The sequence below is a fragment of the Mauremys mutica genome, chromosome 20 (assembly GCF_020497125.1).
Source record: "Mauremys mutica isolate MM-2020 ecotype Southern chromosome 20, ASM2049712v1, whole genome shotgun sequence".
Lineage (NCBI taxonomy): Eukaryota > Metazoa > Chordata > Testudines > Geoemydidae > Mauremys > Mauremys mutica.
The window spans coordinates 23,440,618-23,467,031 of NC_059091.1; the positions used below are offsets into that span (position 1 = coordinate 23,440,618).

Below are 26,414 nucleotides of genomic sequence, written 5' to 3' on the forward strand. Positions count from 1 at the left end.
TGTATTTATAGAGAACAGCAGTAGGTTAAGCTCTTCATGTATCTGATTCCAAATAGGGCAGACACTGGTCCTCCTTCTCCCCAAGGTGCTGCCACTGCAGAGAGAGGGAGAACGTGGCTTTGTGCTTGTTCCTTATTGTGGTAGTCGCATTAGAAAGACAGCGCCTACGGACACTGCAGAGATTCCCACCTTGGGAGCACTGGACTGGAGTCGCCTGCACTGTGACTAACACGCTTGTGCATTATTGCTCCATGGGACAGGAACCCCCAAGGAGGGGGAACATACACAGCGTGTGGGCTGCTGCTCACACAGCTCCTCTCTGGATGTAGGGGGGATCCTGGGATTTGGGGGCATTACAGATAGGGTGACCAGACAGTAAATGTGAAAAATCGGGATGGGGGTGGGGGGTAATAGGAGCCTATATAAGAAAAAGACCCAAAAATTGGGACTGTCCCTATAAAATTGGGACATCTGGTCACCCTAGTTACAGAGGCAATTGAGACATACTCTACAGATCTAGGAAGATATTGTACAAGGAAAGAGACTCACCCAGTCGGCAGCGCCTCCTTGAGGAGAGGCATGATCCTCTCAGCTGTGCCAGCTGGTCTCCTCCATCCAACAACTCCTCAGCAACCTGTATGGAGCGAGTCGGGGAGCAACAAGCCAATTTCCAGGTGCGTGCCTATCATAAAACAAGGCCCTGTGAGTTTTGCAGGGTAATCTCTCCCTGATGGAGCCAGCTGCCCCTGGATCTTAGACAGAGGGAGCCCTCCTTCTCATCCAACACAACCCTGTAGCAGTGAATGCCGCTCGCCTGAGTGTTACTGAACCAAGCAGCCCCAGTTGATACAAGCTCAGACTTTGCTAACAAGCACAGTTTACCTGGTACAGGCTCAGGGAAATCATGAATGGGCATTCCCCATGGTAGGAGTTACCAGGCAGATGCACATAGCGAGGAGAGCTGGCTATCCACCTGCATACACTCAAAGCTGTGCTCCAACAACGCCATCTCATGAAACTTGTGTCATCTTCACCGTCTCTCGGCAACTAACAGCCAAGTGTCTATTGTGATCAGGTAATTAAACAGGTTCAGGGATGTCACTTTGGCCAGGTGTGCCATGGATTCATATTCCAGCCCTGTAACAAAAGGAACTGCCTGCCAGTAGGGAGAAGGCCAAGGGCTGGGTAAACAATCCCAGGGATTTTAATGACAAGGAAGTGACAGTGGCTTGTCAGTTTCCTCTTCAATGAGCAGTTTCACAGGTGCTAGAAATGGGTTCTGTAGCAAGGGCATAGAGCAGTTCTTCCTCAAGCTGTGTGTTTAGTCGCAGTCCTAAGCTAAGCAGGGTCAGGGCAGTTCTGTAGGGAGACCGCCCAGAAAAGCCCAGCTGTAATGAGAAGTGTCCCTGACCAGTGTAAACCACAGTGCTCTAGAGTGGTGCTGTGCAGCAGAAAGTAGTGTTAGTGATTCAGTGGGGGACACTTGTTTTTCTGAATCAACACTGATCCCGCAGCACTAGGGGATGATGAGATGTAGAAAACAAGGTCCCAGTCACTCAAGCTCTCAGATTATTCCTCCCAGCACCAGTCCACTAAGATTCTGGGTCTTGGCCAAATTCCTGCTTTGGCAAAAATATTCTGCCCCCTCCAAATCCTCACTGCAGCTGGGAAGTTTCAGAATCATGTCTGAATTTTTCCCAGCCCGCCAGATATTGCTTAGGACACGAACAAGGCTCCACCATCCTCTATCTATCTTGGGCTGCTCTTTGCATGTCCTCCATGTTCTGTCCCATACATTTCCCTTGCTAAATCCTGTTCAAGGAAGGAAACCATTTAAGATTGCAGGATTTTGAGGGAATCTCAGCCCCACCTGCTAGGACCGCAGTGACAACAGGCCTGATTTTCAGAGGTGCTGGAACATGCAGCTGCAGGTTGAAATCAGTGGGAGTTGTGGATGCTCAACGCATCTGAAAATCAGGCCCAATGCATCTATCAGAACTGCAGCCTCACCTACAGGCAGGAAATTCAGTGCTTTAGTGGACCTTATCTCATAGAATTAGGAGTGTGGGTTGATATTTTTTTTGACACTCAAAAAGTGCCAGGGGGTCTTTAACAGCCATAAGAGATCAGAGCTTCTATTTTGTGTCTCATCTAAAAGACAGCACCTCCAGCACCACTCTGGCACTGAATTCGGAGCTGACTAGGAGGGGGAGATTCTCCCACACCGCTCCCTGCAGCACAGTGGCCCCTATTAGTGCACTGGGGTAAGTACAGACTCAGAGGAAGTCCCATCTCCCACAGTGAGTCACTAACAATAATTCCCTCAGGACCAAGTGTTCCATAAAGGTCTCTCATCCAGGTAATGACCAAGATTGACCTTTCTTATCTTGCAAAATCTGATGAGACCCATTGGCCAAAATGTAACATCCACAGCAGGCATCAGTGGTGAGCTGCAAGGCTCTCCCTACAACATGGGTGAACTGAAGAGACCAGGTACGTCACTGCTTTGAATTCCTTGGGGCAAGGTCCGTCTTTTCGTTCTGTGTTTGTGCAACACCTAACACACTGGAGTCCTGGTCCCTGTATTGCTACCGCAATTCACCTAATAAATAACGTACTGCACCCAGCACAATGAGGAGCTTATTCATGACTGGGCTTCCTACGCACGACCATAATACAATAAATAATAATAACACCATAGCCACAACCTGCGCAGGGCCTGGTTACTTCTGAGCCCGAGAAAGAAATCTAACCCAAAACAATCCCATAACGTTCCACGCTTGCTGCTTCCTACAGGTTCCTGGAACAGGAGGCTCTGACTGGAATACAGAACAGGGCTGCGCAGAAGGAACTGTGTGGTAAATGGATTGCGTAGGCAGCGCCAGCCCTTCAGCAGCGTACCTGAAAACAGAACATGTGGGCGGGAAGGCTGCCTCCCTGCCCTGCTGGATGGTAAATCTGATGTCTGGAAAACGCCAGCTCTGGGGTGATTCAGCTTCATTTTGATCCACATGGATTTTAAGTGGTGGTGGTGGCATGATGTGAGGGAGCTGAGTGTCTGCACTGTGGCCTCTGAACCCCCTGTTTACACACTCATGGCGTAATAGCTTCCCTTGTTGTCGCTTATTAGGGGAAACTGATATTGTGAGCCACAGCTCACATTCCTCACTACTGACAATCAGACCACTACTTAGCATTACACAGAGCTGTTCATTTTCAACGTGTTGTATTAACTAACTAATCAGTTCTTAGCAAGTAGGTCACTTAGAGAAACTGAGGCACAGAAAGAGGAAGAGACGTATGTAAGGCCACAGAGTTATTGTTTAAACTGGACTCAGTTCCTGGTTTCCAATCCTGTGCTCAAACCACACCTTTCACCCCTGTTTATGTATCTTATTGCTGCCATAATCTGAGGAGATTATGCTAAAGCACAGGACTAGGAATTGGGGCTCCTGGATTTGATTCCCAGATCTACTACCACCTTGTTGTGGGACCTGTCTCACTGCCTGTCCGTGCTTCCGTGTCCCCATCTGCAAAATAATAACAGCAACACCCAGCTCTTGTGCAGGAAGGTAGTGGGGCGAGAATGTGCAGGAATGATGTTCCCACACTTCTGACCTTCTATGCAGGGAAGGGATTAATTAACCTCTCTCTGGCCATCATGGCAACACTCACAATACTCTTTAGCCCCCATCTCCGGTGAGGTGAGAACTGGGGGAACCTGTGGAAAACGAGTCATTCTCCAGCATTTTAACCTGCAAGCAGAAGCAGTGCGTGATCTGAGGAGAAGGTTGGGGAGAGGCAGGGAGAGAAGGTGAAGGGGGAGTGGGACTGGAAGATCCTAAAGGCATCTCCCATTTAATCGTTTAGCAGCCGCCTTATTTACTAGCAAAACCATTTATCGTCTCTGCTGGTGACTTGCCTTCCCAGAGGCTCCTTCTGAAAACTTCCAATCTGCTCACACATCCCAGGTCTTGGCGTGCCATGGTTTCCAACACACTGCACTGTTTACACTGTTCTCCCTCTCCTTGGCAAGTGGCTGATCTGTCATGTCGCTGTCAAAACACATCCAGATCTGAAGAGTGGAGGGCACCCAGGTGAGACTCTCCTTTCTCTCTGTCTCAGTCAGTGCTGAGCCCAGTGGCCCTGCAGGTTACTAGGATGAGGGGAGGGAGGGGGATTGCTACAGGAGTGGTGCTGGTGATTCTGCAGAGGGGCTCTGAGTCAGTAATGAATCACTGCCTCAGCATAGTGCCAGCGTAGGTTATGAATGGGACTTAAATATCTTCTTCACGTGTTTCTGCCACATTGATTCAGTTTCCAGCCTTTTCCCAGAAAAAAGCAGGAGCCCGATGCTCAGTGGTGGCTCTAATTCAGAGCCCTTAAAGGAGTTGGGGCTTTGTCTCCTTTTTCTGCACTGTAAGTGTCACTGCTCCTCCTTACTCAATGAGCCTAAGGGACAATTTCCCTGACCACCCAGTGATTTTCCCTCCCCAGCTTGGTCCCCACAAAGCCTGGCTCCTTCTGAAGCAGTGACTCTCTCCTTTCCCTAGTCACTTCGGATGTGGCTAAATTAGAGTTCCGGATGCAGCACTAAAGTAGCCAAAAGGGTCTAATGGAGAGGATCTGCTGGAGTAACACCCTGAACCTAGAGCCTAGGAAGGCAGGAGAAGATGTGAAAAGTCTGCCTTGCTCCTGGGAGCTGAAACCCTGGATTCTGGCTGCTGTGTATGGAAGTGGCATTGCTGCCTGTTGGGTGGAATCAGAACTGCTTAGCTGTGTGTCACAAGCCCTATAGTGCTCACAGAGATTCTCCTTTCACCTTGAGGGCTGTAATCAAATACCCATTGCTGTCCTTCCCCAGCTGCTGCCATGTGGATCCTGACTCCTCAAGCCTCCCCACCACCCTCTTTTCAAGACATGTCAGCTTCACAGCTTTGCTTTCCAAAGGCTCCTTATGTCATATATTACTGATACCCACTGCCCCCCCACAGCAGAGACAAGAGGAGCTGAGAACTACTCTCCCGGGGGAGTGGTGCTGGTTCACTTGAAGTGGGCACAGCAGTCCTACATTGAATGGGAAGGCTGGCTGGCCAGGTGCTTGCAGGGATCGCAGTCCACCGTCTCTAATTAACTGAGTGCCAACTGCTGAGACACTGCAGCTTAACTTGATTTCCTGAGGGGAAGGAACATAGGCTGAAGATGTAAGACAAACTTTCCCCCTGCGGCTATTGCTGTAATGAGGAGGGAGGCAGGAGAGAAAGGAGACGTGTGCTCAAGGCTCCATCAGGGGTAGAATGGCTGGAGTAAAGGGAGACATATAAATCCCTCTCTGGCTTTCATTCGCTCCTAGTTTATCACCCTCCAGCGATGGATTGAATCCCAGGCAGTGTGAGGTAGTGGTCTCTTTGGCCTGAGTCCACGCGCTGCATAGCGTGGAACTTTCCATTATGGCTCAAGTTCACACGCAGTCGACCAAGGCTGAACTTACCTCTCCCACAAGCTGAGTGAAACAAACAGCATCAGCAGTGAAAAGGACAAGATTGTTGAAAGTGAAAGAACTTTTCAATCTCAGCTGCTGGGAGTAAAATAAGTTGAACATTTGAGTTAAAAAAGGTGTAATTTTTTTTTCTAAATAACTGTGTCCCTTTTAAAAGTGTGGTCTCATTTGAATAGAAGGTGTGGTCTTATTTGCATAGCAGCTGGCCTTGCTTCTGATGGGGTCTCTATTTGGGCACCATGACCTTGTGTATGGTCCCTGACTTTCTAGGACATATGTTGTTTTCTTCCCTCTTCTGTTCCACTGCCATGTCATTTCTTCTTTTCTACAGGGTGAGTGCTCAGAGGTCACTGTGCTTTCCACACAGCAAGCCTCAGCAGAGGAAGGGACATACACAAGCATCACAGAGGTCTAAGGTTTAGAGCAGTGAGCTGGGTAGTCAGGACTCCTCAGTTTGCTTTGCAGCTCTGGGAGGGAGTGTTGTCTAGTAGTCAGCAGAGAGCTGGGGTCAAAGATGCCTGCATTCAACTCTAAATGTTCCAATCGAGACTAAGCAGAGACCCGGGGAGGGGGGCAGTTTGTCTTCCTCTGCAGCATGATGCATGGGTCACCTGCTGGTTTGAACTAGAGTGAATGGTGGATTCTCTGTAACGTGAAGTTTTTTAAAATCAAGATTTGAGGACTTCAGTAACAACCAGAGGTTATGGGTCTACCGCAGGAGTGGGTGGGCGACGTTCTGTGGCCTGGGATGTGCAGGTCGGACTAGATGATCATGATGGTGCCTTCTGGCCTTAAAGTCTATGAGTGTGTCTGTAGCTCCTTGCGTTCAGTGATCTCAAAACGCAACAGGGGCAAGCCATTAAATATCACAAACGGTTTCCCTAGCCCCACTTTACAGATACGTTAATTAAGGCAGAGAGACAGGAAGTGACTTGCCCAAAGTCACAAAGCAAGTTAGTGGCAGGGCTGAGAATAGCACCCAAGAGTCCTGTGTTTTCTCCTTTTGCACCTACCTGGTTTGACTGACCTGATCTTCCCATTCTAAGATCGCCAAAAGAGAACAGGTGCCTCCTGTTTTCCTTGCCTCGGGCTGGCAGTTGCAGGTCCTACTATCTGCCTCTCTGGTCCCTGCTTCCTTCCACTCCAGTCTGGGTTTGGCAAATATTCTAAGGTTTCAAAAATAAAAGAGAAGAAATTTTTATGATTTATTTGGGAGTTTATCTGAGCAAAGAAAACAGCCAAACTGGGGCTTTGCATCTTTCTCTGACAGTGAATTTCCTCCGAGCTAAATGAGTGCAGCTGAGCTGTGAAAATTCAGTGCAGTTTCTTGGGGATCCTTGAGAGCCAAACTGCCAGGGGCAGGGTCTTGCCAAGCCCAGCAAAATCTCCAGTCCTAGCCAAAGGAATTGAGGCTTGTCATGTTACTATTAACAGAGCTTCCTAGGGTAATGGGAGAGAGAAGAAATGCACTAGTAGGGAGTGATGCAAAGGGAGGCAGAGGATAACTAAAGGCTGTGGATGGCTTCAGACATAAGCAGGGAATCAAGGGGGGGGTGATAAAGGGGGGAGGGAACAAGTGAGGCTGGCCAGACCCTAGGGGATAGTAGGTAATGAGGGGGAATCAGAGGGAGGAAATGAGTAAGAGAGGGATCAGACGATGTGAAAGCAAATGAAGCCAGGGAGGAATCAGAGAAAGTGGCAGTGAGGGAAGAGTCAGAATGAGTGGCAGGTATATGGGCAAGTAAAGCAGGAGACGGGGGCCACAGAGGTAGGAAACCCCTCAGATTTTCCTGGTTTCCTGGATTTCTGCAGTCCATTTCTCACTGGGTAGAGGCTTTTGGCTCTGAGTGCAGCTGCAGGAAAGACACCCCCACACACACACTGCCCAAAAGAGAGCAGCAGTGATGGCTAGTGCTGAGGCCCCACTCAACCAAGATGTTCATGCAGAGGCCGGGACTTCTCTGGCTTTGGGGTGCAGTGTGTTACTAAGGAGGAGGAGTCCCAGCTTTAAGGGGGATTCTCTGGCAATTCCCAGCCCCATTCTCCTCCACTCTAGTGTGTAACACCTCCACCCCACAGGATGACGGAGCTGTGTGTGTGTGTGTGTGTGTGTGTGTGTGCGGCACAGCCATTTCCTCTAATTGTCGGTTCACACAAGGACAGCGTGGGAGTGTTGAGGAAAACAGAACGACACGTGGAAAAGAAGCCCTCTGGGATGAGAATAAAAGAGAGGGGATGTCTGCGTCTGAGAGAGGCAGTTTCTGAATGCATGTGTGAGATGCTGTGCCTGCAGCATGTCTGCGTGTGCACACGATGGTAATCATGAGGGCATCAGACAAAGTAAGTGTGTGTGCTTCGTGCAACAGGTGTGTGATGTGACAGTGCATAGTCTGCAAGTGCACATAAGAAGGGCTAATTTCGGTGCATAGCTGTGGCAGCTGTTTGTGTGCAATGATCTTTATCTCACCCCCGTTGCTGTAGTATCTGAGGCCCTCAGAATCTTTAATGCATTCATCCTCATGCCCACCCCTGTGGCAGAGCCATACGATTATCCCTACTGTTCTGATGGGGCACAAAGGGGGACAGAGAGACTCTGACTTGTCTAATGTCACAGGGAATCAGTTCTCCCATGTCCCAGGCGAGTGCCCTAACCACTGGGCTATGCCACCTGCCTGTGCTGTTAGTGTAAGGGGGGGATGAGAAAGCGTGTGTGTGTGCGTGTGCACACACATGAGAGTGAGTGGTTGTGTCTCTGACAGTGGGGGGGGCGTGTATGTGTGTGCAAGGAGGTGAGACAGCCTGCATGTGAGCGCTCTGCTGGGTTCACACTGGGTTTCTCTCCTCCTCTGTTGGATAACACAGAGTAGTGATAACTGGAGCAGCTCCAGCTAGCATTCTCGACACCCCTGGGAGTCACCCTTTGCACCCCATTCAGAATACCACCTGGGGCTAGCTCAGGATTTGGAGCGGCACAAAGTCTGCATGTGTATTTAACCCTTAGGAATCTAGCTAATTCTCAGGGCTGGCACCGGCTAATCACTTGGAGGTGCTGTAGCGGGGAGCAGGGGAGGTTTCTGGGCACCGTTAGATGGGGATGGATAGGGAATTTAGGGCAGGAGCTCCAGGATACCCAGTTCCAGTGCCTCATAGCAGAAAGAGCTGTGGAAAATGGTACATAAGCACAGGCTGTGGATGTGACAGGAGCTTCCAGCTACTTCAGTCCGACTGTCCCAGCAGAAGGTGCTGTGGGGCATGTGCATTGAGTGCAGGGGGCAGACTCCCAGCTGCCCCAGTCCCAGACTGTCCTGGCAGGAGGTGCTACAGAGAAGTGTGCAGAAACTTTGGTTGAAGGATACTGGTCTCCAGTGTATCTGTTTCTCCAAGCCTCTGATCTGCTGGTGGAAAGAAGAGCTGACAGGCCAGCTGGCATTTAAGAGTTTGGGGATTTTTGCTAAATGCATGGGATCCTCTTGGGCTGGCTAAGCATAAAGGAAACACTCTCCGTCAGGTGTTACACAGCCCTTCCCAGCAGTAGAGCTGGCACTGAGGGAACTCAAGGCTGTGGGCTCATCTTGCCTCTCACAAGACAGCGACTTCTCACATTTCCCCTCTTGGTGATCGCTACGTGTCAACTCTGCTGTCAGAGACCCAAGGCCGTTGGCTTCTTGCTTCTCAAAGGACATTACCAGTGTCTTGTTGAAGGCAGAACTGTTGCAGCGAGAACCTGGGGGTGTGGCAGCTCAGGACAAGGCCCTCCAAGATCTCATGGCTGCAGCTGAAAAAGACGGGGACAGGGCAAGCTTCTACGGGCAACTTCCCTGGACAGCCAAATCCTTAAGATTTTGTTCTTTTGGGGGAAAATCCTCTGCTATAAAGGAGGCCACTGTGAACCCTGACCTCCCACAGAGGGGGCCTGTGCAGGCTGGTAACTGAAAAATTGGGTTGTTGACCCCTGTTGGATTGCTATGCTCTATGCATGGGGTGATTAAGACATGATGCTTGGAATCAGGTCCCATAGTCAGCAGGTTTTTGGATGGGACAGAGGTACCACAACAGGCGATGATGCAAGAAAAAGCTGATTGCTGACCAATGGTCTCCTGCTAAGGTGGGCTGCCTTCCTGGGGAAGAAGATTAAGGACTCAGGTGGGGGAGGAAGACAGGAATACATCTGGGGCACCTTGGAGGGAGACCAATTCTGATGGAGGGCTGGAATGGTTTGTTGTGGTGTGAGCGGCGCTGTTCCTGGGTTGCAGCCCGTTTAGTGAGAACATCCAGCTTCAAACTTTGCCCATAGGGGGATACTGTGGTCCTCAACCCCACAGGGTTGACCTGCCTGACCTCAGAGGGATCGCTGAGGTTGGCCCATAGGCTGTACTACAGTCTCCTTTGGGGTTCCAAACATTCTCAGGCTGGACCCGCTGCCCCAGGTCACCTCTGAGTAGGAAGCCTGGCACAAGGCAAAGTGTGTTTCAGCAGCTCCTGACATCTGCCCTGCCAGTGCCAGGGAGCTCCTGGAGTCACATCTGGTTATAAGAGGGGCAAAGCCTGGTTGTCCCCATAGTCTCCCCTTGTAGGCAGCCTCAGCAGATGGACCAAGGGCCATGGAGACCTGAACTCCTCCTCCCCCTTAGACGGAGTGTCGGCACCTAAGATGAAGTGGTCTGGGGCAGGGTGTTTGGGTGTGCAGGAAGCTTCCCTATGCTCTGCCTCCTTTGGTGAGACAGGACCTCCATCATCAGGCACTGCTGAGCTACAATCTTTCTGATCAAACCCTACAAAAATCAAACACCCAGAGCGTCAGAATTAACTTAGAACTAAATGTAAATGCAAAGGAGCTGGGAGAACAGCCAATGGAACGGTCCTCTGCATTTGATGCCCCTTGGGTTCTGTGGCCTGTGGCACCACCATGCGGCCAGCAATGAGACTGCGACTGGAAGGAGAGGCAAAGGAGTGCAATTTTATTGTATGGGCCAAATGCAGACCATGGATCTGGCTCCATTGAGGCGATATCATTGCTTACAGTGTGTTTGAGACAACGCCATTGCTATTTGAGGCAGGAAACCGTGTTCATGTCCTGTTCCGGTATGGCACCCCGCCATCACTGTTAGAGGCAGACCTATTATTTCCAGGTTTTGATGGGACTCTTACCACGCCAACACCAAATGTATTGTATAGCACAGGGGTCGGCAACCTTTCAGAAGTGGTGTGCTGAGTCTTCATTGATTCACTCTAATTCAAGATTCCGTGTGCCAGTAATACATTTTAACATTTTTACAAGGTCTCTTTCTATAAGAATATAATATACAACTAAAGTATTGTTGTATGTAAAGTAAAGGTTTTTTAAATTAAGACACTGCATTTAAAATTAAATTAAAACGCAGAGCCCCCTGGACCGGTGGCCAGGACCTGGGCAGTGTGAGTGCCACTGAAAATCAGCTCGCATGCCACCTTTGGCACACATGCCATAGGTTGCCTACCCCTGGTATAGCAGATGCCGTCATTCATAAGAACATAAGAATGGCCACAGTGGGTGAGACCAATGGCCCATCTAGCCCAGTATCCTGTTTTCCAACAGTGGCCAGAGCCAGATGCTTCAGAGGGAATGAACAGAACAGGGCCATTTATCAAGTGATCTAGTCCCTGTCCAATCCCTGCTTCTAGCAGTCAGAGTTTTAGGGACAGCCAGAGCATGGGATTGCATTCCTGACCACCTTCACGAATAGCCATTGTTAGCTCTATCCTCCATGAACTTATCTAATTCTTTTCTGAACCCAGTTATACTTTTGGCCTTCACAACATCCCCTGGCAATGAGTTCCACAGGTTGATTGTGCTTTATGTGAAGAAGTACTTCTGTATGTTTGTCTTAAACCTGATGACTTAATTTCATTGAGTGACCTCTGGTTGTTGTGTTAGGTGAAGGGGTAAATAACACTTCCTTATTCACTTTCTTCACACCAGTCATGATTTTATAGACCTCTATCATATCCCCCTTTAGTCATCTCTTTTCTAAGATGAACCGTCCCAATCTTTTTAATCGATCATCAGATGAAAGCTGTTCCATACCCTTAATCATTTTTGTTGCTCTTCTCTGTACTTTTTCCAATTCCAATAGTTTTTTTAGATGGGTTAACTAGAACTGCACACAGTATTCAAGGTTTGGGCATTCCATGGATTTATACAGTAGCATTATGATAATTTCTGTCTTCTTATCTGTCCGTTTCCTAATGGTTCCTAATATTCTGTTTGCACACTGAGCAGATGTTTTCAGAGAACTATCCACAATGACTCCAAGATCTCTTTCTTGCGTGGTAACAGCTAATTTCCACCCCACAATTTTGTATGTATAGTTGAGATTATATTTTCCAATGTGCATTACTTTGCATTTATCAACACTGAATTTCATCTGCCATTTTCTTGTTCAGTTTTGTGAGATTCCTTTGTAACTCTTCAGAGTCAGCTTTAGACTTAACTATCTTGGGTAATTTTGTATCATCTGCAAACTTTGCCACCTCACTGTTTACCTCTTTCCAGATCATTTATGCATATGTTGAACAGCAGTGGTCCCAGTATAGATCTTTTGGAGACTCCACTATTTAACTCTCTCCATTCTGAAAACTAGCCATATATTCCTACCATTTGTTTCCTATCTTGTAACCAGTTACTGATCCATGAGAACCTTTCTTTTTATCTCATGACTGTTTACTTTGCTTAAGAGCCTTTGGTGAAGGACCTTGTCAAAGGCTTTCTGAAAGTCCAAGTACACTGTATCCATTGGATCACCCTTGACCACATTTGTTGACTCCCTCGGAGAATTCTAATAGATTGGTGAAGCATGATTTCTCTTTTCTCAACAAAAGCTGTGTTGACTCTTCCCCACACATTGTGTTCATCTGTGTGTCTGATAATTCTATTCTTTACTATAGTTTCAACCAACTTGCCTGGTAAATTAGGCTCACCGGCCTGTAATTGCCAGGACTGCCTCTGGAGCCTTTCTCAAAAATCGGAGTTACATTAGCTATCCACCAGGCATCTGGTATAGAGGCTGATTTAAGCAATAAGTTACATATCAGAGTTAGTAGTTCTGCAATTTAATATTTCAGAACTCTTCAATGAATACCACTTGGTCTTGATGACTTTTCACTGTTTATCAATTTGTTCCAAAACCTTCTTTTATTGACACCTCAATCTGGAACAGGTCCTCAGATTTGTCACCTAAAAAGAATGGCTCAGGTGTGGGAATCTCCCACACATCCTTTGGAGTGAAGACTGATGCAAATAATTAATTTAGCTTCTTCACAATAGCCTTGTCTTCACTGAGTGTTCCCAGTCAATATGGAAATAGTTGAAATCCCCCATTATTACTGGGTTTTCTGTTTTTGTAGTCTCTGTAATCTCCCTAAGAATTTCACAATCATCACCATCCTGATCAGGTGGTCTGTAGTATATTCCTAGTGCTATACTCTTATTATTCAAGCATTTAATTTCTACCCATAGAGATTCTGTGGTACTGTTTGATTTATTTAAGATTTTTACTATACTTGACTCTATGCTTTCTTTCACATATACTGCCACTTCCTCACAAGTGCAACCTATTCTGTCATTCCTATATATTCTGTACCCTGGCATTCCGGTATCCCATTGACTATCATCATTCCACCAAGTGTCTGTGATGCCTGTTATATCAATATCATCATTTATTACCAGGCCCTCAAGTTCAGCCATCTTAGTATTTAGACTTCTTGCATTTGTATACAAGCACTTATAACATTTGTCAGCATTTAGTTGTCTGCCTTCATGTGAGGTAACTGAATGGGACTCTTTTTCATTTGACTGTTTCTCTTCAGTTCCTACCTGTACTTTATCAATATCTATCTGCTCCTCTTTAGCAGGATATAGAGGATCCCCTGTCACGGTTACACACGGCACCGTCATATCCGTCAGTTGAGTCATGTTGCCATGGCATTGTCTGAAGCATCGTTGCCCTGGCTGGGTGCGAGGCGCTGTCGCTGTGGCTGAGTGCAAGGTGCGAGCCCCATGGTGCCATTTGAAGAACTGATGCCTTGTCGGGATGTGAGGTGCCATTGCCATGCCTGGGCGTGAGATGCCATGTCTGGGTGTGTGAGATACTGAGGTCTGGTGTGAGGCACCCTGGCTGGGTGTGAGGTGATGTGGCTGTGGCCGGGCACGAGGCAGCATTGCCATGGCCAAGCGTGAGGCCTTGGGCATGAGGTGCTATAGCTGGGCGTGAGGGGCTGTCATTGTGGCTGGGTGTGGGGCACTGTGGCCATGGCTAGACATGAGGTGGTGTCACTGTGGCCAGGCGTGAGGTCCTGTGGCTGGGTTTGGGGCACTGTGGCCAGGGCTTGGTGTGAGGTGGTGACGCCGTGGCCAGGCATGAGGTGCTGTGGCTGGGTGTGGGGCACTGTGGCCGTGGCTAGGCATGAGGTGGTGTCGCTGTGGCCAGGCGTGAGGTCCTGTGGCTGGGTTTGGGGCACTGTGGCCAGGGCTTGGTGTGAGGTGGTGACGCCGTGGCCAGGCATGAGGTGCTGTGGCTGGGTGTGGGGCACTGTGGCCGTGGCTAGGCATGAGGTGGTGTCGCCGTGGCCAGGTGTGAGGTGCTGTGGCTGGGTGTGGGGCACTGTGGCCATGGTTAGGTGTGAGGCGGTGTCACCGTGGCCAGGTGTGAGGTGCTGTGGCTGCGTGTGGGGCACTGTGGCCGTGGCTAGGCATGAGGTGGTGTCGCTGTGGCCAGGCGTGAGGTCCTGTGGCTGGGTTTGGGGCACTGTGGCCAGGGCTTGGTGTGAGGTGGTGACGCCGTGGCCAGGAATGAGGTGCTGTGGCTGGGTGTGGGGCACTGTGGCCGTGGCTAGGCATGAGGTGGTGTCACTGTGGCCAGGCGTGAGGTCCTGTGGCTGGGTTTGGGGCACTGTGGCCAGGGCTTGGTGTGAGGTGGTGACGCCGTGGCCAGGCATGAGGTGCTGTGGCTGGGTGTGGGGCACTGTGGCCGTGGCTAGGCATGAGGTGGTGTCGCCGTGGCCAGGCATGAGGTGCTGTGGCTGGGTGTGGGGCACTGTGGCCATGATTAGGTGTGAGGCGGTGTCACCGTGGCCAGGCGTGAGGTGCTGTGGCTGCGTGTGGGGCACTGTGGCCATGGCCGGGTGTGGAGTGCTGTGGTGGTGACCAGGCATGAGGCGGCATCACTGTGGCGACATGAGGCCCCATGCATGTGGCGCCATGGCTGCTTGTGAGGCGATTTGGTCTTGATTGGGTGTGGGGTGCCTTGGCCAGGTGTGGGGCAATGTGGCTAGGTGTGAGGCACCGTGGACGCTATTGAGGTGATTTGGCCTTGGCTGGTGTAGGGTGCGCTGGCCAGCGTGAGGCGCCGTGGCCAGCGTGGCACGCACTTAGGGTGACCAGATGTTCCAATTTTATAGGGACAGTCCTGACTCCCGATATTTGGGGCTTTTTCTTATATAGCCTCCTTATATTACCCCCCACCCCATCCCAATTTTTCACACTTGCTGTCTGGTCACCCTAGGCGCCGTGGGGCGCGCTGGCCGGTGTGGGGCATCGTGGCCGGTGTGGGGCGCCCCGCCCGGGTCTGGAGGCGCTGTGGACGCTATTGAGGTGATTTGGCCGTGGCCGGTGTGGGGTGTGCTGGCCGGTGTGGGGCGCACTGGCTGGTGTGGAGGAGCTGTGGACGCTCTTGAGGTGATTTGGCCGCGGCCGGTGTGGGGTGTGCTGGCCAGTGTGGGGCGCCATGGCCGGTGTGGGGCATCGTGGCCGGTGTGGGGCGCCCCGCCCGGGTCTGGAGGCGCTGTGGACGCTATTGAGGTGATTTGGCCGTGGCCGCCGTGGGGCGCGCTGGCCGGCGTGGGGCGCCCCGGCCGGGCGTGAGGCGGTGGCCCGGTTCCAGCTCTCCTAAGTCCCAGGCTGGGGCCACTCCCCCGCCCCCCGTGGTGAGCGGGCTCCCCCCTCCCGCACCGCAGCCTCCGAGGGCGGGAAGGTGGCGATAGCCCGCGGCTCCTCCCCCGCCCCCAAGGGTGAAGGCTGGAACCGGCCGCCATGGCTATCGAGGCAATGCCGCTGAAACGAGCGGGTCTGCCTCGGTAGCCATGGCCGAGGGCGCCCACGTGATCCCCCAGAGGGGGTGGGGTAGGACGGGGAACCTCCCTGTGACTGGTTGCGCTCTGGCCACGCCCACTCCCGCCGTCGGCCACGCCCTCTCTGTTCCCCACTCTCGGCCCCTGAGGAGACAGTGAGGCCGGGCCGGAGCCGATTATGGCGCCCAGTGGAGACTTGATGGGGGCTGCTGAGGACCTGGCCGACCAGGTGAGGGGGAGAGGTGCCCGGGCTGGGGGCGGCTCCTCCTGGAGGAGCGGGAGCTGGGACTGGCCTGCCCCCTCCCGCCCGCGAATGGTTTGGTCCATCCCAGCGTGGGAGCCGTTGAGGGGGTGGGAGATACCATCTCCCTCAAGGATAGTGCGGGGTGGGACGTACCACCTGCTCCTCTTATAGTGAAGGGGGTGGGTATGGAGAAGGGAGGATCTACCATCTACCCCTGGGGAAGGGACTGTACCACCTACTGCCCCCCATAGAGAAGCAATGGGGGATGTACCATTATGGGGAGGGTATAAAATGGGGGGTGGGATATAGCACCCGCTTTTCCTCCTCCTTCCCCCCGGGGGGGGTACCAATTGCTGCTGCTTTCTTCCCCCCCAAGCGTGGGGTCATCTGTGGGGAAGGGCTGGGGAGCCTGTAGGAAACGGGGGTATGTACCACCTGCTTCTCCTTATGCTTGGGGGGAGGGATATACCACCTGTGCCCCCCCCCACACACAGTAGGAAGGGGGGCCAGGGAGAAGAGTGGGGGGAGGGGCTGTACCATGTGTGTCTCCCCTCCCCCTCCTACCCCCATGGGGGGTGGTATTGAGAAGGAAGGGGACCCACGTCTCTTGGTTGGAAGTGGGGTACAGTGTACAGGGCACCCAGCCTGGGGTTTGCAAGGCTGCCATTTGTAGTATTGGGGCAGGAAGGGAGCCCACCCATATCTAAACCCTCCCCGCCCCCAACTCAGGGGGAGGAACCGCTAAGCCCACTACACAATTGATTTCTGGGGACAAAAAATGAAAAAAACAGGAGCAGGAGTGAGGTCAAAGTTTAAAAAAAAAAAATCAGGAGTGTGGGGAGGAAGGGGACAAAGAGCACAGAACCCCTGGCAGTGCCCTGCGCTCCTCCCACATGTCTAGTAAGTGGGGCTGGTGCACCATGGGATGCTCCGTTGACTTGAATTGGTATTTTCTTTTTGTGCCTCGAACCATGAAGTAATGAATCTGATGGGATTAAAATGTCTGCTTTCCTGACTATTTCCAGTTGATATCAATTCCCTCAAAATAAACAAACCCAAGGCCAGAACAGGGGAATTTATTCTCCTGAGCACCGTGTGCAAGGGGTCAGTTATAATGGGAGAGGGAATCTTCATGTCACTGGTTCAGTCCCATTCCGCACCAGTAGTAATCCAGCATTACCTTGTGATAATCACACTTCACTAACAGATTAGTGAACCGAACCTCACAGCCCATGAATGGTAGGCGTTATCCTCATGTTGCAAATGGGGGAACTGTAACACAGAGAGGGGAAATGACTTACCTGTGGTCATACAGTGAATCAGTGGCAGAGCTGGGAGTGGAACCTGAGAGTTCTGACTTCGTTGTAGCAGATTGCTAAAATTGCAGAATATCTTCATAGTGCTCACGAGTCTCAACTAAACTCCTACTAGGACTTGCACAATTGCTGTCAGTACTGCAATTGGCTCTCTTGCCAGAGGTCAAAAAAGATGTAAAACAGATGCTAACAAAGATGGCTTTGAAAGGTCTAGGGTAGGCAACGCAAGCTGCCTTTAACACGTGCTAAAGTGGTCAAATTACAATCTTGGCTAGGTTATGTTAGACCAGGGGTCGGCAACCTCTGGCACGTGGCTCGCCAGGGTAAGCAGATGGATGTGGATCCAAATTTTATATCTCTCACCCTGCAAATCTGCGGATATCCACTTTATATCCATTCACCATGTTTGCAGATGACAGAGCGGATGCGGATACAAATTTTATATTCGTGCAGAGCTCTACTGATAAACAGGGTTTTGGTATGAGCACACTTAACTGATGGACTTTAGAGGATGTAACCTGGTTTCAGACAACAGGGATTTGGGGATTAAACTGATTTCTACTCAACTGATTGCTCAAATCTGACAGAGATGGAGGCCATAAAGCTACGTAGCCAGCTAGTGCTTTGGGATCCTTCAGGATAGGAAGGCATTATAGAAATGTAAGTAATGGTTAAAGGATTTGAGGTAGGCCCATAGAGTCTAAGGTCAGAGGGGACCATTAGAGCATCTAGTCTGACCTTCTGTATATCACAGAGCATAGAATTTAACTCAGTTACCCCTATACTGAGCCCAATAACTTGGCTTTTTTGCCACCCTGCTATTATTCTGCTTTTTCCTCAGCAGTGTGTTCTGGCACGTAGATCTAGTGAGTTTTCTTTGGCACTGTCCCCTCTCACACTAGAAATACATCTAGATTAAAGTTAAATCGAGCTCCTTAGAAAGCACATGTGGTATCCTGTGTTATACACACAGGCACTTTTAAATCCTGCTTATGCTATGAAAAGAGCAATGTTTTAAACATGATTGGAGCCAATCCATGTTAGAATATGGTTTAATCTAGCTGGTATGAATGGAAGACAGCTGTGTTTTAACAATGCTTGAGAATACTGTTCATATCCTTGTAGGTTCCTGTGCATGGTTATTTTTGTAGTGTAGACAGGGCCTTAACGTTCGATAAACTTTCAATTTGATTTGATTGTTTTGACTTATTCACAGACTCTACCAGTAATTCAGTGCCACCTTGGAAAGGCACCTATTTGATAACAGAGAGCCTTTTGCAGACTAAATTATTACATTGGTTAAAGGACTGTTCCTGCATCTGAAGCAGGAATGGTGATAGAGGTGTGTATGTTATGTGTGTATTACTTAGGAGTGTGGGGAACGGACTACACTATCACTGCCACAGAACAAGTATTTTGGCCTCCAGGCCAGCCAGTTTGCCATCTCTCAGGATCAAAGAGCTCATTTAAAATACTGCTTGGAGATGAAAGTTAAGTGTATGGGTAGATAGAATCAGAGATTTTCTCCTTAAAACTTCTGAATCAGGGGTGTAGAGGAGGTTAGATGTGGTCTTGCCTTCCCTCTCCCCCCTTCTCTTCTTTCATCGTTGTCCTCCCCCCAAAAAACCCATAGTATTTAATAAACTTAGTAATAAGAATATCTGTATCCCTCGAAGTTTGTTAGAGGATGTGTTAATGAACATTGGCTGCTGTTGAGTATCATACTTTACATGTATCCAGCCTTTTTCATTCTGAAAGAAACAAAGGACTTTTTGAAAGAGTTTGGGACATTTGAAACATTCAGGTATTTGGATAACTGGGAGCTCCGTTTCTGTGAAGCTGTGGGATGTAATACTTTGATTTAACTTTTGGTTGTTGGGCTTAGTGTGTAGGTGCTGGGTGGTGTGGGTGGCCTGTGATCTACAGGATGTCAGAGTAGGTGATCTGGTGGTTCCCCCGGCCTTGAACTGTCTGACTTTCTGACTTAGAGATTCGTTAGGGCAAGGATCATCTTTTTGCACTGTGTGTGTGCTGCAGGTAGCACAGTGGGGTCCGTGACTGGGACGCAGAGGCACCGCTGCAGTACACCTACTACATTTCGCTTTATTTCCCCTGGGAGTCAGACTGTGTCCACAGCACAGCCACCAGCTAATATTGTAACCTTGGACAAGATCCATCATCCCCTGCCGTGCCTCGTCTTCCAAGGGGTTAAGGACTGACTGGAGATGTGAGGGGTAGCCCGGAAATGTATACTGAAAACAGTAGGGGGTGGTTGGTGTACTCGGATGTGAGACAGTTCCAAGGAATTGGCTTACCTGGCTTGGACCCCTCTTGAATGGTGGAAGATGCTTCTAGACTAATAGCTACTAGGCAGCCTCCTCCCCTGCTTCTACTGTGTGGAACTACAGAACGAACGCACAGCGTAGAGCTGTGCGAACCACCTGCTCTTCAAAGCAGCGGCCTACAGCAGTCCTACCGCTTCAAAGGTGTCCTTGTACGTTTTTCCAGAGAGTTTAAACTGAGAGTTGGGACTCTTGGGACCTACTCCCAGTTTTGAAAGGAGAGTGTATTCTAGTGGGTAGAGCAGGGGACTGGGAGTCTGGACTCGTGGGTTCTATTCCTGGCTCTGGGAAGGCATGTGGAGTGGTCGGAGCAGGGGCTGGGAGCCGCTGACTCGTACAACCTTAGAAGAGTCAAGTTGCGGCTCTCACCTCAGTTTCCCCATCTCTAATATGGGGCTAATACCTGCCTCCCAGAGGCGAAGTGAAGATTTATTAATGGAAGAGTGCAGGGTGCCCTCAGATCCTCCTCTGACCAAAGTCCTATCGCTTTTGGAGCTGGGTAACCTAGCAACTTGTTGCTTCAGCTGCTGTGGGCCATTGTTTTCTGACTCTCTAATGCTGCCTTTTGTTCTTCCTCCTCTGGCCATATCTTCCCCCTCCAGTTCTTGCGGTTGACGAAGCGCTACCTACCTCACCTGGCTCACCTCTGTCTGATCAGCACCTTCCTTGAGGATGGGATACGGATGTGGTTTCAATGGAACGAGCAGCGGGATTACATCAATATGTCGTGGGGGAGCGGCATCATCTTGGCCACACTATTCGTATTAATCAACATGTCTGGACAGCTGGGTAAGAGCCCTCCCACCTCAGTGAAGCTTCTGGGCTGCTGTTTGGGAGGGAGCCTGGGTACAGAGTCATAGAAAGGACCTTGAGAGTTCATCTAGTCCAGAAACCCTCCATGCTGAGGCAGGGCCAAGTAACCGAGACCACCCCAGTGATGGATTCCACAACCTACCTCGGTCAGTTGCTCCAGTACTTAACTATCCTTAGAGTTAGAAAGGTTTTCCTAATATCTTACCCTAATCTCCCTTGCTGCAAATTAACCTGATGGAGAACAATTAATCACCATCCTCTTTGGCAACCTTTTACATATTTGCAGACTGTTATCAGCTGTTATCCCTTCTCTGGTCTAACCTTGCCCAGTTTTTTTAACCTTTCTTAGTAGGTCGTGTTTGCTGAACCTTTTCCCATTTCTGTTACTCTCCTCTGGACTCTCACATTTGTCCACATCTTTCTTAAAGTGTGGTGCCCAAAAATGGAAGGAGTACTCTAGCTGAGGCCTCATCAGTGCCAAATCGAATGGAATAATTACCTCCCATTAGGGCTGTCAAGCAATTAAAAAAATTAATCTCGATCAATCATGATGTTAAACAATAATAGAATACTATTTATCTAACTATTTTTTTGCACTGTAAAAATAAAAAAAATATTTTTCAATTCACTTGATACAAGTACTGTAGTGCAATCTCTTTATCATGGAAGTAGAACTTACAAATGTAGAATTATGCACAAAAAATAACTGGTTCCCGATCCTCCTGGAAAGGTATAACAAGTGGGGTTCTGCAGGGGTCTGTTTTGGGACTGACTCTGTTCAATATCTTCATCAACAACTTAGATATTTGCATAGAAAGGACGCTTATTAAATTTGCAGATGATACCATACTGGGAGGGATTGCAACTCCTTTGGAGGACAGGGTCATAATTGAAAATGATCTGGACAAATTGGAGAAATGGTCTGAGGTCAACAGGATGAAGTTTAACAAAGACAAATGCAAAGTGCTCCACTTAGGAAGGAACAATCAGTTTCACACACACAGAATGGGCAGAGACTGTCTAGGAAGGAGTACGGCAGAAAGGGATCTAGGGATTATAGTGGACCACAAGCTAAACATGAGTCAACAGTGTGATGCTGTTGCAAAAAAAGCAAACGTGATTCTGGGCTGCATTAACAGGTGTGTTGTGAGCAAGACACGAGAAGTCCTTCTTCCGCTCTGCTCTGCGCTGGTCAGGCCTCAGCTGGAGTATTGTGTCCAGTTCTGGGCACTGCATTTCAAGAAAGATGTGGAGAAATTGGAGAGGGTCCAGAGAAGAGCAACAAGAATGATGAAAGGTCTAGAGAACATGACCTATGAAGGAGGCTGAAAGAATTGGGTTTGTTTAGTTTGGAAAAGAGCAGACTGAGAGGGGCCATGATGGCAGTTTTCAGGTATCTAAAAGGGTGTCAAAAGGAGGAGGGAGAAAACGTGTTCACCTGAGCCTCTAAGGATAGAACAAGCAGCAATGGCCTTAAACTGCAGCAAGGGAGGTTTAGGTTGGACATTAGGAAAAAGTTCCTACCTGTCAGGGTGGTTAAACACTGGAATAAATTGCCTAGGGAGGTTGCGGAATCTCCATCTCTGGAGATATTTAAGAGTAGGTTAGATACTGTCTAGACCATCCCAGATAGACATTTATTTGGTCCCGCCATGAGGGCAGGGGGCTGGACTTGAAGACCTCTCGAGGTCCCTTCTAGTCCTTGAATCTATGAATAAACATGTGATGTTTCCTAACATATACCAGAATATTTGCCTTTTTCACAACAAAATCACACAGTTGACCCGTATTCAATTTGTGATCCACTGTAACCCCCAGATCTTCTTCTGCAGTACTGCTGCCTAGCCAGTTATTCCCCATTTTGTGCTTGTGCATTTGGTTTGTACATAGGTGACTTTCCCGCCCCTCCCCAGCCTCTCCCCCAGCTCTGCAAATGCTGAGCATCGCACAGAGGCAGTATTTCACTGCAGAAGCTGGAATCCTTGAAATAGCAACACTCTGCCTGTCTCTGGTACCTTCCACACTGAGATCTCATAGCATTAAACTTCATGTGCCCCAGGGTGGTATGTCCCTCTTATGCAGATGGGGGAACTGAGGCACAGAACAGGGAAATGACTTTTCCATGGTCACACAGTGAGTCAAGGGCAGAGTCTGGAGTAGAACGTTGATCTCCTGTGATCTTCCACCATCCCTCTGGAAAAAGACCTCTAAAGTCATCTAGTCAAGTGTCCCCTTGAGGCTGTTCTGTGGAGAAGCTCTTCTTCTAATTCTGATCAGACTCATGTGGGTGTCTTCTCTCATTGGCTTTGACAATCTCACCCTGAATGTACTACGCTGGTGGTTCAATGCCCCAAACTCCCTCATAGAGAAGAGTGAATATTGAAAGGGTCATCTGTATTTTGTTAACCTGCATTGGCTCTGATGCTGACTTTTTTTTTTCATTCTCTGTGTCTCTGTTGCAGTTGGGTGCATTCTAGTCCTAGCCAGGAAGTTTGTTCCTTACGCCTGTTTTGGCCTGTTTGGGATTATCTTCATGCAGGTGAGTGGGAGACGGGCTAGCTTCATGACGCTGCTCCAGACAGGAGTACTGGATGCCATGGCTAGCAAAGATTCCCCTGGCTGCTTGGTGGATTGATAGTCGTGGGCACTGATGGCCAGTGGCTGTGGAATGATGTGAGCTGTAGAACCATAAAAGCTAGAGAATGGAAAAGACCAATGAGCTATTATTAGGGTTTGTCTACATGGGGAGTTAATCAGGAGTAGCTATTCAAGAGTTGGGGTGAATTCTCAGTTCTAAAGTGGATTACGCTAATTCAGAATAAAGCACTTTTATTCTGAGACAAAAGCGTCTACACATGGAGTTAATTAAGAAAAGTGAATCTGCTTTAAATTCACACCCTCCCTTATTCGGGATTAATGTTCATATGTTGACAATCCCTTAGTCTGTGTCTTCCCTGGGGCAGAATTGTGCCCTTCGCTCTATTCTCTAAAGCTTTCTCCAGTCGAATGTGTAAATGTCACACGCACCCGGGGTTTCCATCCCTTCCCTGGGGGAGCCTGCTAGTACAGCTCACTATCTGGAAATGTCCTGCTATTCAGCCTACATTTTCCCCTTTCTTACTCTCGTTCCTCCTTATCACCCCCCCATTCTGTTAAACTAAATTTCTCACCTGTCATGGTGTCCTGCCCCCCTTCAATTCTCTTTGTAGATCGTTATGTCTGCCGACATCTTAATGATTGCTAAACCATGGTTAGCTCTTTTAAAGATGGCGCGGTGGATAGAGCACTAGCATGAGACTTGGGAGAGACTCCAGTTCAATTCCCTGCTGTACCATAGACTCCCTGTGTGTTCCTGGGCATAAGCGCTGACTCCGTGGGTGCTCCAGGGCTGGAGCACCCATGAAAAAAATTAGTGGGTGCTCAGCGCCCACCGGTGGCCCTGCCAGTCAGCTCTTCCCCCTCGCCCCCAGTACCTCCTGCCTGCCGGCAGGCCCTGCCAATCAGCTGCTCTCCGCTCCCCTCCAGCACCTGCTGCTGATCAGCTGTTTAGCCGGAGGCCCTGGGGGTGAGGAGGCGGAGTGTGTGCGGGGCGGAGTAAGGGCAGGGCGTGCTTGGGGGAGGGGACGGGGATAGGAAGAGGCGGGGTGGGGGCCTGGGGCGGAGTGGAGGTTGAGCACCCCTGGGGAAATTAGGAAGTCGGCACCTGTGCTCTTGGGAACTGAAGCCGGGAGAGAGACGTAGATGACTTGCCATCTGCACAGTGGAGATAGTAGCCCTGGCCTACCTCACAGGATAAATACGCTGAAGACTCTGAGGTGCTCACCATTGACTTCCTGCGGGGCCGTGCGCAAGGGGCCTCGCTGCAGGGCCTCTCTGTGCTTCAGTTCCCCCCTCTGTGACGTGAAATTGAAACTGACTCATCTTCCATGGGGCTTCACTTTTGAACAACTCCTTGAGCTCATCTGCCGCAAGCAGCTGAACCTGTTACCTGGCCACAGGGTTTAAACTGGTGGTTTCTGTTTTGCAGACAGTCGCTTACAGTATTTTATGGGATCTCAAATTCCTGATGAGGTGAGTTACAGCCGATGAATGGAATTGGTGCTACTTAGCCACAAAGAAATGAGGGCAAGGCCTGGCTCCTAAAGGCAATCCCTGACTCCAGCGATTAGAACAGGAAAAATGGAGGAGAGGACTCCTGGGTGCTTAACCGCGCTCTGTCACTGACTTCCTATCTGACCTTAGTCAAGTCACTGCAACTCTGTGCCTCAGTTTCCCCACCTGTCAGTCCCTTCTGGTAGGGTTCAGGTTTCACTAATGAACCCAAGTGCAATTTGATTCCAGGATGGTAAGGGCTAGAGGCGAGCAGTGTGGCTTGGTGGGGGCTTGTGTAACCCGCTGGTGAGTGTGTGCTACAGGTTCCCCTTCTGTGCCCAACCCACAGGGGATACGAGTCTGTTACAGCCCCAGCTAGGGAGACTGGGCTCTTGCTTTTAAGCTGGAGGTGCCCGGTTCGGTCTCTGGCATGGTAGCCATCACACTCACGTTAGAAGACAGTAGCTCCATGATCCATTGATCTTTTCGCTTCCCCCTGCTGCAGGAACCTTGCCCTAGGAGGTGGGCTGCTGCTGCTGCTGGCAGAGTCCCGCTCTGAAGGGAAGTCCATGTTCGCCGGCGTCCCCACCGTGGATGACATTTCACCGCGACAGTACATGCAGCTGGGGGGGAGGCTCCTGCTTGTGCTCATGTTCATGACACTGCTGCACTTTGAACTCAGCGCTTTCACCGTAAGTGGCCTCTGATACCCCCTGTCACCTTGTCCTGGGGTCCCTCTCTGCTGCAGGCAGCCCATCCAGCAATGGGGCTGGACCCTGCACTTAGCCCTGAAGCAAAGGTGTTGCCACGTCCCTCCATGGTTATGCCTGTGATGTCCTCCCCTTTCACTTCAGGGACCCTTAGTGCCGTTGGATTCTCCCCTGTAACCCATGCACAGCAGCAGTGTAGGCAGGCGAGTTGGCTGCTCTGTGTTGCAGGTTCCACGCCCTGTTTGGCATGTGTGTGGGAAGGAGAGCGGGGAGGTTACTCCACTGCTGGTTAGTCGCGAGGAGAGTGAGCAGAGGCCTCAGACCTCCCGACCCACCTGACCCTGCCTTGAGCTAGTGCAGTGGGCAGGATAACGTAGTCTTGCATCTCTGCTGCTTCCGCATTCCAGTCCGAACCGCTGCCTTCGCTTTCCAAGCCCTCCACGTGCAGCCAGCTCCTCTGTCCTGAAGTGTCTAACAAGCAAGACCCAAAAAATGGGGAGAATAGGCCAGGTATGGGAGGCTGCGGAGAAATGGGGGAGGTGACCAATGTAGGAAGAATCCCTAGTCGGAACTGGGTTTGAAGGAAGATGGAACTGAGTTGATGATCTTGGGGTTTATTCTCAGTTCTGGGGAAAAGTATTGCTCTAGCTTTGAGCAGGGAACTGAGAGCCAGAACACCCGAGTTCCATTGCTGGCTCTGCCGCTGACTTGCCGTTTGTGAAGTGCTTTCAGTTCCTGGCATAAAAGAGCTGTGCAGGTACTCATGTCTCCTGATATTCCCCCCATCCCAGATCTTCCAGGACATCTTTGGCATGGCATTGATCATCTTGGTGGCCATTGGTTTCAAGACCAAGCTGGCCGCCCTGACCCTGGTCATCTGGCTCTTCGTAATCAATCTGGTACAGAACGCGTTCTGGAACATCCCCACCTACAGGCCTCTCCACGACTTCCTAAAGTATGACTTTTTCCAGACCATGTCGGTAATAGGAGGCCTGCTGCTGGTGGTGGCACTGGGCCCGGGAGGAGTGTCAATGGACGAGCACAAAAAGAAGTGGTGAAGACAGGAGGAGAATGAAGAACGGGGAGGAGGCTTGGGGCAGACGGGGGGGGTGGGAATCTTTTTCCTTACAACTTTTTTAAACTTAGTCCCATTTGTATATTATTTTTTTCCTCCCCTATTCTGTTCTCTGGAGGTTTATCATTGTTCACTGTTGCCTTATCAGGATAGAAGAGTCTTTTTCTTCCTATCCGGTTGGACACATGTGTAAATTAAAATATATATTCTATTCTACA

The 26,414-nt window shown here is 49.9% G+C and overlaps 2 protein-coding genes across 2 annotated transcripts in view; one reads left to right on the forward strand and one right to left on the reverse strand.

Moving 5' to 3' along the window:
* CACNA1A (calcium voltage-gated channel subunit alpha1 A) overlaps window positions 1–14,306 on the reverse strand; it is a 248,225-nt gene extending 233,919 nt beyond the window's left edge. The window contains 3 exon segments of the mRNA XM_044994574.1: window positions 550–682; window positions 6,514–6,666; window positions 13,353–14,306. Of these exon segments, the coding sequence (XP_044850509.1) occupies window positions 550–581 (32 nt within the window). The 5' untranslated portion in view covers window positions 582–682; window positions 6,514–6,666; window positions 13,353–14,306.
* A 1,369-nt stretch (window positions 14,307–15,675) lies between these two features.
* LOC123354086 (surfeit locus protein 4-like) lies at window positions 15,676–26,414 on the forward strand. Its single transcript, XM_044995749.1, has 6 exons — window positions 15,676–15,833; window positions 20,109–20,295; window positions 22,782–22,858; window positions 24,347–24,390; window positions 24,917–25,103; window positions 25,913–26,414. Exons 1-6 carry the CDS (start codon window positions 15,783–15,785, stop codon window positions 26,177–26,179), a joined length of 813 nt encoding a protein of 270 aa, XP_044851684.1. The 5' UTR covers window positions 15,676–15,782; the 3' UTR covers window positions 26,180–26,414.